The 14,365-nt window shown below is 42.5% G+C and overlaps 1 protein-coding gene across 3 annotated transcripts in view; it reads left to right on the top strand.

The window, feature by feature from the left end:
* Positions 1–13: 13 nt before the first annotated feature.
* The window catches only part of CFAP61 (cilia and flagella associated protein 61), a 416,189-nt gene continuing 401,837 nt past the window's right edge, over positions 14–14,365 (top strand). For 2 of the 3 annotated variants that reach the window (XM_077282796.1, XM_077282793.1), the window contains exons 1-4: positions 14–139; positions 3,195–3,367; positions 4,906–5,059; positions 9,992–10,068. In XM_077282796.1, coding sequence (XP_077138911.1) covers positions 3,225–3,367; positions 4,906–5,059; positions 9,992–10,068 — 374 coding nt within the window. In that variant the 5' untranslated portion in view covers positions 14–139; positions 3,195–3,224. The remainder of the gene's footprint in view (positions 140–3,194; positions 3,368–4,905; positions 5,060–9,991; positions 10,069–14,365) is intronic. The other variant, XM_077282795.1, reaches the window with a different exon arrangement.

Raw genomic sequence — 14,365 nt, 5'->3', positions numbered from 1 at the left:
GTTCTTGGAGACCAAGTTATATCGCAGTGACTAGAGGCTGGTGACGTCAGGTTTCTATAGCAACCAAACAGCGCGTCCTGCCCAGTATCAAGCTGGAACCACATCGCTTTGGACTCCAGTGTGAGAAGCCGGGTAACAGGTGAGACCACTGCTAGGTGACGTGGAGATGCTGGGACTTGTTGTACCCCCTGGCAGCACTGCTATGTATTATGGTGAGACTATGAAGTGGCAGGAATCAGTGCATGCTATGTATTACACTCCTCCAGCGGTGACCCGGCGCGTCCTGTGCAGGGTCCGGCAGGGGCACTCTCCTCTACAGGTTGCTGCCTACAGACATGGTTTTTTTTTAACAATTGCGCCATATCCCAGTCCCCCGGCCTTCATCAATGCTGTGACAATGGCGGGGCCCATACTGATGAGTACACACCGCACAGCGGGGGCCGACACACAGCGCACACCGCCTGGTCAATCCAGCAACCATCCCGCAGAGAAATCCGCCACCTATAAATATAGAATTATACACTGATGTCTGCTGCTTGTCCGACGTTCATCCGAGGGAAGTGAGAGCGCAATGATGGCCGCTGATTGGCTGCAGGCCTCACGTGACAGCACTGTCACACAGACCCCCAGAGACCCCACATCGCTGGATGACGCCGGGGTGTGAGGCGAATATCTGGCATCTTTATTTTACAGTGGGGACTGCTTCCTCTCATTAGGGGATCTGATGATAAGGGAACAAGCCCTTTAATTATGGAGTAAAATACATAATACAAAAAGATCCCCTGATGTGACTTCCCGGACAGGCCGCGTGATTACAGCCAGCCAATAGGAGTCACGTTATCCGAATACCATCAGATCCTCATCCACATAATTAGGGTTCAGAATCTGACTGACGGTAAATATTATCCGGATGGACGTTGAATCCCAGCGGCGTTCTTGATTTTCTAGAGCAGGAGAAGCTGATGAGACTAATACACATTTTTATTGAAAAGGTTTCAGTAGAACATGCGTTTTATGCATAGCGATCCCTAGTGTTTGTAGGCATGGGTCCAGTGGGCGGTGCCACTAGTGATTGACAGTCTTCCTGTATGACTGTATGCAGAGATAGCTGTCAATCAATAAATGTTTTTTCTGAGTATGCTGTTCGGGAGTGCACAATTCCTCCTTGTTGGGGGGCGGTGTGCTCTTAATTGACATGTCCTGCGCGAGGGCCGAGCCGTTGGCCCGAACATGCTACATGAGGCAACTTCTGCATCAGTGGAGTACAGGGCCACTAAGGGGTTATCCAGGACTTATTCTCCTATGTAGCTAAGTAGTTATGGGCGGGTTGTGACTAACTACCTGCCCGTTCTATCCGGCAATGATCCATCCCGGCTTAGAGAGGTCACTGACTGCTCCTGCCAGCTATTCTCCTGCTCCCTGTGATGTCCTGTTGACAGAGCAGCTACATCTCTTCCACTCTGCATTGTTGAAGGGGCGCCACTGCTGATGTCATGTTGATTGACAGCCAGGTCCCTGCTGTGTTAGGGTGAGCCAGCTGTAAAAAAAAAAAATACAAAAATTGAGTTTGGATTAAGTTGGTATACATGCAGCACACAAACGCATGTTCACATTGGCCATAAAACATACAAAGCCTACAAGAAACAAACTAAACATAAACCCTGCTGTAACTAAATAAGTAACAAACAAACGTGCATCTAATTAACACAGCTTTCTTAGTAATACTGTTTTTGATCAAAAATAGCATAATAGTCATCCCACAGTCGACAAGGTAACTCTGATCGGGACTGTCCTACATTGTCTAATATTAAAACCTTACCATGTGTCAGAGTTGACCTCAGTGTGTGAATAAGGGCAGACAAAAGGAACGGGTCCCGACCTGTGGACACCAGTCTAGGGAAGCCTTTAAATGTAATTTCCAGCTCAGGAAAGGGAGGCCACACCCCGGCTTGCACAGAATGCAAAAATACAAAGAAAAAAACACAAAAATTGAGCTTGATTTAAGTTGGTATACATGCAGAATATAAATGCATGTACACTTTGACCATAAAGCGCACAAAACCTACAAGAAACAAAATGAGCAAAAACCCTGCTGTAACTAAATAAGTAAAAAGCAAAAGTGCATCTAAACAACACAGAGTTCTTAAGTTTGCTTCTTGTAGGTTGTGTATGCTTTGTGAGCCAGCTGTCAGTCATCATGACATTGGCAGTGACGCCATATTGACAAAGCAGAGCGGAGGAGAAGGAATGGCTGTGTCGACATGATATCACAGAAAGCAGGAGAATTGCCAGCAGAATTGGACTGTGACAGCTTTAAGCCAGGAGGGGTGTCCCATTGCAGAACAGGCGTAGAGTTAGCAACTACCTGCCAGTAAGTGCTTAGCCTCATAGGGGAACCAGTCCCTGATAACCCCTTTAAGATATCTCATCAGTACCAGATTAGTGGGGGTGCGACACCTGGCTCCCCCGCTGATCAGCTGTTCCTGGTGCCAGCAATAGCTGGATGTGGTCAGTTGCAGAGCTGCACAGCACAACTCTATGAATCGCTTAGTGGCCACACATCCTCCCCAATTCAAATGAATATCAATATTAAAGTATCAGACAACCCCTTTCAGATGTTGGGACAACCCCTTTAATACTCAGGTGTAATAATTAGTTGCATATATTATACACATCTGAATATATTTTCTTCTGATGGATAACCCTTTAGGTTATCTCATTCTATTGGCCACGACAATGGACAGGAGTAGGAGTAGAGCTTCTAACCTGTCGCCATCTGCAGCTCTTCTTTCGATTAATCAGCCTGGCAGGATGTCATTGTTGCAGTGTGACGCACATGTGATGTCGCTCCCAGCCGGCTAATCCAAAGAAGATCCGCAGATGCCGGCACATCAGCTGGTTTTCCCGCTCCCATGCAGCGAGCACAGACCACTGTCATGGCATGGGTGTAGAATGCACATGTGTTTGATCTCAGCCCGTGTCTTACCTTTCTATCCATGCAGTCATGTGTCTAGGCAGTCTGTGATATCCCTGTAGCCAAGAAGTTAGCTACTTCCTGCATCCGTGATGTCATCATTAAACTACATTTCCCAGTATCCCCTTATGTAAAGTGATCTGATACTGCCTCTTAAGATCCATGTATTCGGTTTCTTATTCATGATTAATCATGTGTCTCTTCTGTTTTGTTCTTTCAGTTCCATTTTACAGCTTTCATCCCCTCCATAATGACTATTCTGACCTCGGAAAGTGGCACAACTGCAGTGGTGACTGTCAGGAGGACCGAGTCTCAAGATGTCCATGGCATCTCCAAGCTTAAGATGGCCTTCACTCATCGAGTGTTTGGAAATGTGAATGTTATATATCTCCTGTAAGTACACCCAAAATAAGTACACCCTCAGGCGGCTTTTTCTGATCTTCCTTTTATTGTCATTGTCTCTCCAGTCGGTTTTGCTGAACAGAGACTCTGATTCCAGTGATGTGTCACTTAGTTTCCTGGGTGCATCAATTGTGACACAATCAGACATACACAGATATGAAGAGAGAGTTAGTGTAAGATTAACATCTAGTTTGCACAGTTTCATGTTCGTTCAGCTTTGTGTGATTTTACTTTGAGTCTTAAGAGGATTGTCAGAATCAACCTGTATTAGCTAAGGGATAAAATGGCCATTAGAAGCATTACTTATCCTATACAGTACCTTGAAAAAGAATTCATACTCCTTGACGTTTTCCAGAGCACCTTGTTTCATGTCATATTGAGGACATAACTAGCATGTAAAAGAAGGTGCTCTGGTCAGATTAGACCAGAGTTGAACTCTTGGGGCTAAATACAAAATGCTATGTGTGATAGAAAACTAACATTGCACATCCCCCTGAAAACACAGTTCACACCATCAGACATGGTGGTGGCAGCATTATGCCATGGGAATGCTTTTCTTCAGCAGGGACAGGAAGCTGTCGGTGTTGATGGGAAAATTGATGGAGCGAAATGCAGGGCAATCTTGGAGGAAAAATCTTTTAGAGGCTGAAAAAACACTTGATACTGGGGTGTAGGTTCCCCTTCCCGCAGGACAACGACTCTGAACATACTGCCAGAGCTACAATGAAATGGTTTAGATGAAAGCATATTCATGTGTTTGAATGACCCGAAGTCCAGAACAAAATCCTATTGAGACTTGAACATTTCTGTTCACAGACGTCTCCATCCAATCTCTCTGAGCTGAGCTAGTTTACAAAGAAGAATGAGCAAACAATTTTGTCTCTAAATGTACAAAACTGGTAAAGACATAGCGCAAAAGACTTGCAACAGTAATTGCAGTTAAAAGTAGTCCTACAAAGTATTGACTTAGGGGGGCTGAATACAAATCCTTGTCATATTTTAGAGATTAAAATTTTTTAAATATTTTTAAAAAATATATAATTTCCTTTACACTTTACAAATATTTGCTACTTTGTTTTGGCATATCAAAGTAAATCTAAATAAATAAACAGTCCTCCCATCAAAGTTTTTATCCTCTTAATATATTGCAGTCATCATTATACAGCACTGTGACTTACAATTGCTCATTTTGCCTTTCTACCCACTTTCCATTAGGTCTATAACTTCACATTATCAAAAACTAACTAGCTGAATCCTTCTAAGCTCTATGTAGAATCAGGAAGTCTCTTGTCCCTGCATTTATCGCCCCCTCTTCACCTCCTGACCCAGCTGCTCCTCTCCTCCCCCTGCCAGTGACTTTTGCAGTGATGACTCATACAGGGAAAATTGACCTCCCGGTTTAGTACCAACATGTGTGTGTATAATGGTATTACCAGCATTATGGTGTTAGCAGCTGTTACAGAGTCCATTGGATTATATATAAAAATTGTTATATTATATTGTAAATTAAAAATATATCTTGTTTTCAGTGAAAAGTCCAACTTGGCAGTGACCATCAGTGATGAGGAGAACAATGTCTTGGCTCATGCTGCTTTTCTGGACTATCCAAGCTGGGATGTCTCAGACCACGCAGAATGGGAAGATTGGTTGTACGGCAACTATGAGGAGACTGAGAAATGCACAGTGAGTATAATCATAGAGCGGAATGGAAATCCCAAATGTTGTGTAACACATTGAGGGAAGTTTTCTTGTGACTACATTGCCATTATTTGTGCCATAGTGTCACATGATGTTTGATCCATTTGGCATCTTTAAATCTAACCATGCCCACTTTGACACCCCCTTTTCTAAAGTGGCAAAAGTGGTGTAAATTGCAAAAAGTTGCAAAAAGATTTAGTGTGTCAAAACTGTCGTGAAAACCTTAAAGGGGTTTTCCCACCAACAAAGTTCATTTTAATCAATAGATCTTGGAATAATAATAATTTCCACAATTGGATGTGATTAAATAAAATGTTCCTGTGCTGATATAATCTTATACATGTGCCCCTACTGTGTACTGTGTAATGGCCATGTCTGACCGAACAGATACAGGGTCTGATCACACCACATCTCCTGGGCAGGGGAGGAAGCAAAAGAGTATACAGACAGGATAACCGGGGATCACAGCTGATTCTTTATTTGAAGTTAAAAATTTTCCTTCCTGTTTTTGAGCAATGTTTTACCTCACAGAAAGCAGCAGCTGTGATCCTGTGCGGTAATGTCTGTATACTCTTTTGCTTCCTCCCCTGCCCAGGAGATGTGGTATGATCAGACCATGTCCCTGCACAGTCAGACAGCCATTACACAGTACACAGCAGGGGCACATGTATAAGATTATCTCAGCACAGGAACATTTTCATTAATCACATCCAATTGTGGAAATTATTATTATTCAAAGATTTATTGATTAAAATGTTGATTGCAATTAACTTTGTTCCTGGAAAAACCCCTTTAATATATTTGTCTATAGTGTCCATCATGAAATGCATGCTCCTCCGCTGACCACAGAAGTTTTAACTTCTTAACGACCGCTGATACGCCTTTTAACGGCGGCAGTTAAGGGTACTTAAACCACAGCGCCGTTAATTAACTGCGCTGTGGAAAAAGTGAATAGCGCCCCCCAGAGTCGGATTTTCTCTGGGGTCTCGGTTGCCCGGGGTAGCCGAGACCCCAGAGAACATGATTCGGGTTTTTTTTACCAGCCCCCGGGTTGCGATCGCCGGTAATTAACCGTTTACCGGCGGTCGCAAAAAAAACCCCAAAAACGCGATTTCCCATTTAATTTCTCTGACCTCCGATGTGATCGCACATCAGAGGAAAGAGAAATGGGGTCCCTGATTGCCCCCCGATACTCACTTGTCTCCCCCGGTGCTCCTCGTGGCTCCCGATGGGCGCTGCCATCTTATTCAGGCCAAAAAATGGCAGGCGCAGTGCGCCCGCCGGCCGGCACCCGGAAGATCTTTGGGGTCTCGGCTGCCGGGGGTAGCCGAGACCACAAAGAACATGATCGGGGTCGGTTTTTACCGACCCCTGTTTTGCGATCGACGGTAATTAACTGTTTACCGGCGGCCACAATACAAAAAAAGTGATGTGTGATTCTCTGTCCTCTGATGTGATCACACATCAGAGGACAGAGAAATAGGGGGATTCGGGGACCCTGTTATACTTACCGGTGTCCCTGGGTCCTCCTCCGTCTCCTCCTGCCCGACGGCTTCTTCATCCGGTAAGAAAATGGCGGGCGCATGCGCAGTGCGCCTGCCATTATCTGCTGGCCGGCAGCTAGAGGAGTTGGGGCTAAATTTAGGGTTAGGGTTGGGGCTAAATTTAGGGTTAGGGTTGGGGCTAAATTTAGGGTTAGGGCTAGGGTTAGGCTTCTTTCACACTTGCATCGGTACGGGACTGTCGCAATGCGTCGGCCCGACGTACCGACGCACGTTGTGAAAATTATGCGCAACGTGGGCAGTGGATGCAGTTTTTCAATGCATCCGCTGCCCAGTCTATGTCCTGGGGGGAGGGGGCGGAGTTAAGGCCGCGCATGCGCGGTTGGAAATGGCGGGCGCGACGTACAAAAAAACGTTACATTGAACGTTTTCTTGTGACGACGGTCCGCCAAAGCACAACGGATCCAGTGCACGACGGACACGACGTGTGGGCATCCGTTGCGATCCGTCGGCAATACAAGTCTGTGGGCAAAAAACGCATCCTGCAGGCACATTTGCAGGATCCGTTTTTTGTCCAAAGCGACAGATTGCGACGGATGCCACACGACGCAAGTGTGAAAGTAGCCTTAGGGCTAGGGTTAGGGTTGGGGCTAAAGTTAGGGTTGGGTTAGGGCTAGGGTTAGGGTTGGGGCTAACGTTAGGGCTAGGGTTAGGGTTGGGGCTAAATTTAGGGTTAGGGCTAGCGTTAGGGTTGGGGCTAAAGTTAGGGCTAGGGTTAGGGTTGGGGCTAAAGTTAGGGCTAGGGTTAGGGTTGGGGCTAAATTTAGGGTTAGGGCTAGGGTTGGGGCTAAAGTTAGGGTTAGGGCTAGGGTTGGTATTAGGGTTAGGGTTGGCATTAGGGTTAGGAGTGTACTGGGATTAGGGTTAGGTTTGAGGTTAGGGTTGAGATTAGGATTAGGGGCGTGTTGGATTTAGGGTTTTGATTAGGGTTATGGTTAGAGTTGAGATTAGGGTTGTTTTGGGGTTAGGGTTGTGATTATCATTAGGGTTGTGATTAGGATTATGGATCGGGTTGGGATTAGGGTTAGGGGTGTGTTTGGGTTAGGGTTGGAGTTAGAATTGGGGAGTTTCCACTGTTTAGGTACATCAGGGAGTCTCCAAACACGAAAGCCAATTTTGCGCTCAAAAAGTGAAATGGTGCTCCCTCCCTTCTGAGCTCTGCCGTGCGCCCAAACAGTGGTTTACCCCCACATATGGGGTATCGGTGTATTCAGGAGAAATTGCACAACTAAATTTATGGTTACATTTCTGTTTTTACACTTGTAAAAATAAAAAAAATGGTTCTGAAGTAAAATGTTTGCAAAAAAAAGTTAAATGTTCATTTTTTCCTTCCACATTGTTTCAGTTCCTATGAAGCACGTAAAGGGTTAATAAACTTCTTGAATGTGGTTTTGAGCACCTTGACGGGTTCAGTTTTTAGAATGGTGTCACACTTGGGTATTTTCTGTCATATAGACCCCTCAAAATGACTTCAAATGTGATGTGGTCCCTAAAAAAAAATGGTGTTGTAAAAATGAGAAATTGCTGGTCAACTTTTAACCCTTATAACTCCCCCAAAAAAATTTTGTTTCCAAAATTGTGCTGATGTAAAGTAGACATGTGGGAAATGTTATTTATTAACTATTTTTTTGTGACATATCTCTGTGATTTAAGGGCATAAAAATACAAAGTTTGAGAATTGCAAAATTTAACATTTTTTTGCCATATTTCCGTTTTTTTCATAAATAATCGCAAGTAATATCGAAGAAATGTTACCTCTGAATCAGCGGGATCTGTTAAAGCGTTCCAGAGTTATAACCTCATAAAGTGACAGTGGTCAGAATGGTTAAAATTGGCTCGGTCATTAAGTACCAAATTGGCTCTGTCACTAAGGGGTTAAAGGACTTGTTACTGCTGGACAAACCCTTCTTAAAGAAATAGTGACCTATGAAAGATTTAAAAAAAAAAACATATCACAGGTGACGTTCCTTTGATGTCACATGAGCAGACTCCACAGTTCTATCACATGGAGTTGTGTCTGATGGGACCTCGGTGCCCATCCGGATCCACCCCAGCAGGCACAGCACTGACATCTCTGGAACAGCACCACTCCAGTACGTTTTTCTTATTTTACATTTGGCACGTTAGCCTTTAAGAAGGGGTTATCGGTTGTTAAATAGTGGATAATCCCTTTAAGAAAATTACTCAGAGATCAAACTTGTTATACTACTGTATATCTCACCTTCCTTGATGACCCATCCATTCTCTTGTACACAACTACAGGACAAATATTAACAAGGATTTATTTCATACTCATCTGCCACAATACGGTAACACTGTTTGGGAGCACATGCCAATTTTTCTGCTAAGTAATTCTTTCTGAGATGACCTTTCCTCTTCCTTAGCATTCTAACAGCACTATAGAGGCTGGAACTGTCTTTCTCTTTCCTCCCAGAATGCACTGCCCCTGCCATTGCTCTGTTATGTCTGCATGTAGTTGGACAAACAGGAGGACAGAAGCATAAAGACCCTGTCCCACTCTCTGTAATTTTCCTCAGCATCTCTGCTGCTAGAGACAGATTACACCTTACAACAGGCAGTAGATAGTAAGTTACACAGCCGCACTTAGGAGTGATTGTTCTAGGGTAAGACAGTATATATCTATCAAGTGTTATCTGCCGGTATAGTGACTTTTTAATCCAGATCTTCTAGCTGAAATGAGAATAGTCAGCATGTGATCGCAACTATGCACATCACATATATGCACTCATGATGTGACTGTCCACTCGGAAATCATGAAAGTTTGCACAGTGCACAATGTCACGACTCGGCAAGCTGCACTCACATAGAGTGACTGCAGTCGTATCTTCTAAAACTAGATAATCCCTTTAATTTCCAGGATATTGGATGTTTATAAGAAATATGCCAAAAAAATAAAACTAAATGATAAAACATTTTTTATGGTTGTTTAAAATTAAACATGGCTACATTAAAACTTTGGCTGCCATTAGAGGAATGAGTGAATGTCCTTCGTCAGACGGTTACATTTACAACGCCTGTGATATCACAGACTAATCTGACGGATAATGGCAGCATATGAGCAATGTAAGGAAAGAAACGGGCAGTATACTAGTGCCTACTATTGGGGATAATAATCCTAAAAGTCAATATCAACCCTTTAAAAATCCTTGTCTTAGAATAAGAAGCCAAACCAGACACTCTGTATGCAGACATGTGTCTCGGGGTGTTTGCCCCTCATCAGTGTAAAGCAAAAGAATCCTTATATTGTTACCATTTTGCAACCATTTTTGGATATTCTCCTGGTCTATAATGAGTGCCACTGTCTTATCTTCGATAACGGATTTCTATATTTCAGCCATTGAACACCTTATTTTTACATCTGTTTGTGTCACAAGATGAATTTTCTGTACAGAGCATCAAAGAGATCATAAGGTGAGCTGAGTGATTTATTACCGACGTCATGAGTCATCATGTTATTAGGTGTAGTAGTGCTCCTATATTACACAGTGATGCCTCATCCACATCAGGGACTCTCATCTATTAGGATATAGAGACATGGTAACATCCATGTGCAGATTTTTTGCAACTGATTTACTTATTGTATTGTGTGGAGCAGAAGGTACACTTGTGCATGGCCTTTTCCATTGATTCCTACAGCAATGATCTTTCAAGGCAATCTGTCAGCAGGTTTTTGCTATCTAATCTTGAGAGCAGCATGAGGTAGGGGCTGAGACACTGATTTCAGCGATGTGTCACTTACTAGGCTGTATGCTGTTGTTTCAATTCATTGAGTGTTTTATCAGTAGGAGATCATCACTACAGGACTGCAGCTCACGTGCATCCTAATCCAACCCCGTCCCCAGCACTGAATAGCAATATGCAGTGTATACAAAAATCTGCTAATCAGGAGTGTGGGCGGGGTTAGCTTTCTCAGCTCTGCTACATGCTACATCTAAAGATTCTGATTGTATCACAACTGCTGCACCCAGTAAACAAAGTGACTCATCGATGGAATCAGGTTCTCTTTTCCTACATTATGCTGCTCTCAGATGAGGAAGCGAAAACCTGCAGACAGATTCCCTTTAAGGTAAATCCACTATGCTGCCTATAGAAAAGAATATTTTGCTTTGCCCTGACGTTTCCATTGTATAATCACGAGATTTCATAGCTCTTGTTAATCTTCTTCAGCAGGTGCTATCGAACCCCGAAACAGCACCCCAATCTAACATTCATGTTGTTCCCCCTAAGCTTATATATTGGTTTCTTTATTATCCTGGCTGATTGCGAACACAGCGCATGTGCTAAAAGTACTACTGGATGAAAACATTTGTTGTCTGCTTCTGATTGATGCCAGGATCAGGAGTTAAAGTCGCAATTCAACTGGTGTTATAGTTCCTTAAAATGATAGTCTCAAGTTATGAAATTGTTTTAATAATTTAGATAGCATGAAGAATAAGCAAGTTTGCCACTGACTTCAGTTTTCTATTTTGCTGTCATTCCTCTGCAATGAGAGCCTTTATCTTTCATAGTGTACAGCTGGTTTCAATGGAGTCTAGGCCACCATTGCCTGCCCGACTGTGTTCTGTTTTTACATTCCTGGAGAGAGGTTAAAGCCTAATATCCTAGTCACCTTTCTCCAGTCCATTGATTTTTATACAACAGCTAGCTGCTCACCTCCCTCCATCTCCATCTCAGCTCCTGACTATCTGCTGTTATAAATCTTGCAAAATCAAAAGCCTCCATCTTTCAGAGCCGGTCTCCTAATCACAGCTCTTGGCTCTGCCTGTCCACAGTTGTGAGCTCATTCCAATACTCTGTTATCTCTATGTGTAAATACAGTGTGAAGACCTTAGAACAAACCACTGAAAGCTGAATATTTTACAGCACAACTTGTGCTGAGCATTATTATTCTAACAGTACTAAAGCTCTGCTATTCCCCGGAGCTGTGGAGAAGTGCCCAGAAGTATGGAAGCGAGTAGACTGTAAGAAGACTGCATTGCTTTGTACTGCTCAAGAGTCAAATTGAGAATATCCCTTCAATATACATGTGTTACAGAGATTTTGCCAACTTTTAAAATTAAGTCATATCGGTAGTCTATGCCATCATTTATTGATCGCAGGGGTTTAACTTTTGGAACCCCACCGATCCTTAAAATTAAATGGAATCTGAAGGTTTTTATTATGCAGCATAAAATAAGAATAGGATCTTTGATTGCAGCTCTGAGTCACTTGCTGGGCTTCTTGCTGTAGTTTTGATAATATCACTGTGTTATTTGTTAGTCTGCTCAGTAATGGGCTCCGTATAACTCCAACCTTGTCATTGATTGACAGCTTTCTGTCTGCAGTATAGCTAGGCAGAAAGATGCTAATCAGTGAGAGTGATGGGTCAGAGCTCATGAATGTGAAAAACTACATTGCAGAAGCTTATCACCGAGAGGACTAGCAGAGCCGCAGCAGATATACTGTCATTATATAAAAACTACAGTAAGAAGCTGTCGCGAAACGCGCGTTGGGGTTCGGCCAGGACTAGCGTGCCATGTGTGGCTGTAAGCAGGGAGCACCACCTATTTAGGTAATACGTACATTTTCAGTTTTTACAGTTGATGTATTTTGATATAAGTGGATCCAGGCTAGCAGTAGCTCTTGGAGCGCATTGATCTGGTTAAAGCTGGTATATAGGGCTCTTGGAATCCATGGTTTCTATCTGCACTAAATATAGGTGCGGTCATAGTATTTACTCTGACTGGGCAATGAAATGGATATAATCCTTGCATGGCTGTGAGTAGCATTAAATATAGCTGCGGCTTTATTGCTCATTTTTGATAGGGTAATTGAGTCGGCATAAATTCTTGTGGAGATCTTATTGTCCAGTTTTTGATAGGTCATTTGAGCCAGTATAATAGCTTTATTTATGTTTTGATTTATGGGGTCTGCACATTAAAATTTATGTAGCGCATATTATGAAATTAAGGTATTGATCTTTTGACTGAGCACTTAACACTCTTTGCATTAATATACTGTGTTTTGATATGCAGCTTTCTGCACTCTTTATAAATTATGTCCATGGTATCAGCAAAGTTGCCCTCAGCACAATTGAGAATTTTCTCAGCATGCTCTTTTGACAACCAATAACAAAACACAATCGCTTTAAAAATGTTTGAGATATTTTCTTAGCATGCTTTTTACAAAAATGGTGCAATGTTTCCAGACAGGGAATCTTAATTGAGATATTTTCTCAGCATGCTCTAATTTAATTGAGATGTCTCCTCAGCATGCTTTAATTGAATTGAGATATTATCTCAGCATGCTCTATCATCAATACGAACAAGTCAAGCTATTTTGTAATGTTATTTAGTGCTTACCTTATCTAATGCTTACCTGAATTGAGATATTTTCTCAGCATGCTCTAATCTAATTGAGATATTTTCTTAGTATGCTTTAATTGAATTGAGATATTATCTCAGCATGCTCTATCATTAATACTAACAGATCAAGCTGTTTTGTAATGTTATTTAGTGCTTACCTGCTATTATTGTAAACTTTCTCTACGCTTACCTGTTATTACAATTTTTCTACGGCTTAGAGGCATTATTTTAATTAAATGTGTGTATTGTCTGTGTCAATAAAGTTATAACTTTTTATAAAAAAAAAAAAAAAAAAAGAAACAACACTCTTTGATTCAACACGCAGTTTAATAAGTGCATAGTTGGTCAGTATGTTTATAGTTTGTATAGACGGTTACCCATCCAGAGTGTGAGGTAATGGGTTTGGGTCATATGTTTACACATTATATAAAAACTACAGTAAGAAGCCCTGTATGAGACACACTGCTGGATCAGGGTCTCTGCCCCTACTTTACGCATGTTAGCTGGAGCAGAATGACTTAGGTGACAGATTCCCTTTAAAATGCTGCCTTGCTTGTGTGGTGTTCCCAGCCACACAGCTGTGCAGGGAATGACTTACGGTAATTTGAATGCGGCTGCGCTGCACGTCCATGCACAGTGTATGGTCAGGGCACTGCTGTGCAGAGAGAAACTGTGAAGGGGGCACAACGCCTTCATTCTTAGGATTATTGAGGGTTCCAAAGGTCAATAGGTCATGGAACATCATAGCAATAAGCCATTACTTTATAAAATGGCAATAACCCTTTGAATATATTACTGCGGCCACTTCTTTTGATGCCCATGATGTAGCTGACAGATGCATGCATGTATGAGGTTGGGTTCACATGGATTTTTTATACAATTTATGGCCATCTGCATCTCTTGTGCCCAGTCTCAGCTCTACTTATGTTATTGGTAAATGTAGACATTTTATGTAATAAATCCCTATCTGATAGCATAGGGGTACCGAGCATGCCGCTGTCCGGAGTTATCAGCCGTGTAATGCTCTCACAGCCATTACACAGTACACAGCAGGGACACTCTTAGAACATTAGCCTAGAACAGGAGCATTTCTTTATTAACTCTTCCAATTGCGGAAATTATTTTTATTCCAGGATCTATTCATTAAAATGTACTTTGTTTGTGGAACAACCCCTTTAAAGGAAATCTGTCACTCGTTTTTTCCCATATAACCTATGGTCACCACCTTTCAGCTCTGTTTTACAGCAATCTGGAATGCTGTATATAAGTCTCCAAGCAAATAAAACCCTTTATTATACTCACCTATGGGGCAGTTGGGTCTGATTGGCGTCATCGATCTCGCCATGCTGTCCATCTTCTCTGTG

Source organism: Ranitomeya variabilis, chromosome 2 (genome assembly GCF_051348905.1).
Source record: "Ranitomeya variabilis isolate aRanVar5 chromosome 2, aRanVar5.hap1, whole genome shotgun sequence".
NCBI classification, from domain to species: domain Eukaryota; kingdom Metazoa; phylum Chordata; class Amphibia; order Anura; family Dendrobatidae; genus Ranitomeya; species Ranitomeya variabilis.
This window is presented reverse-complemented; position numbering and strand designations above follow the sequence as displayed.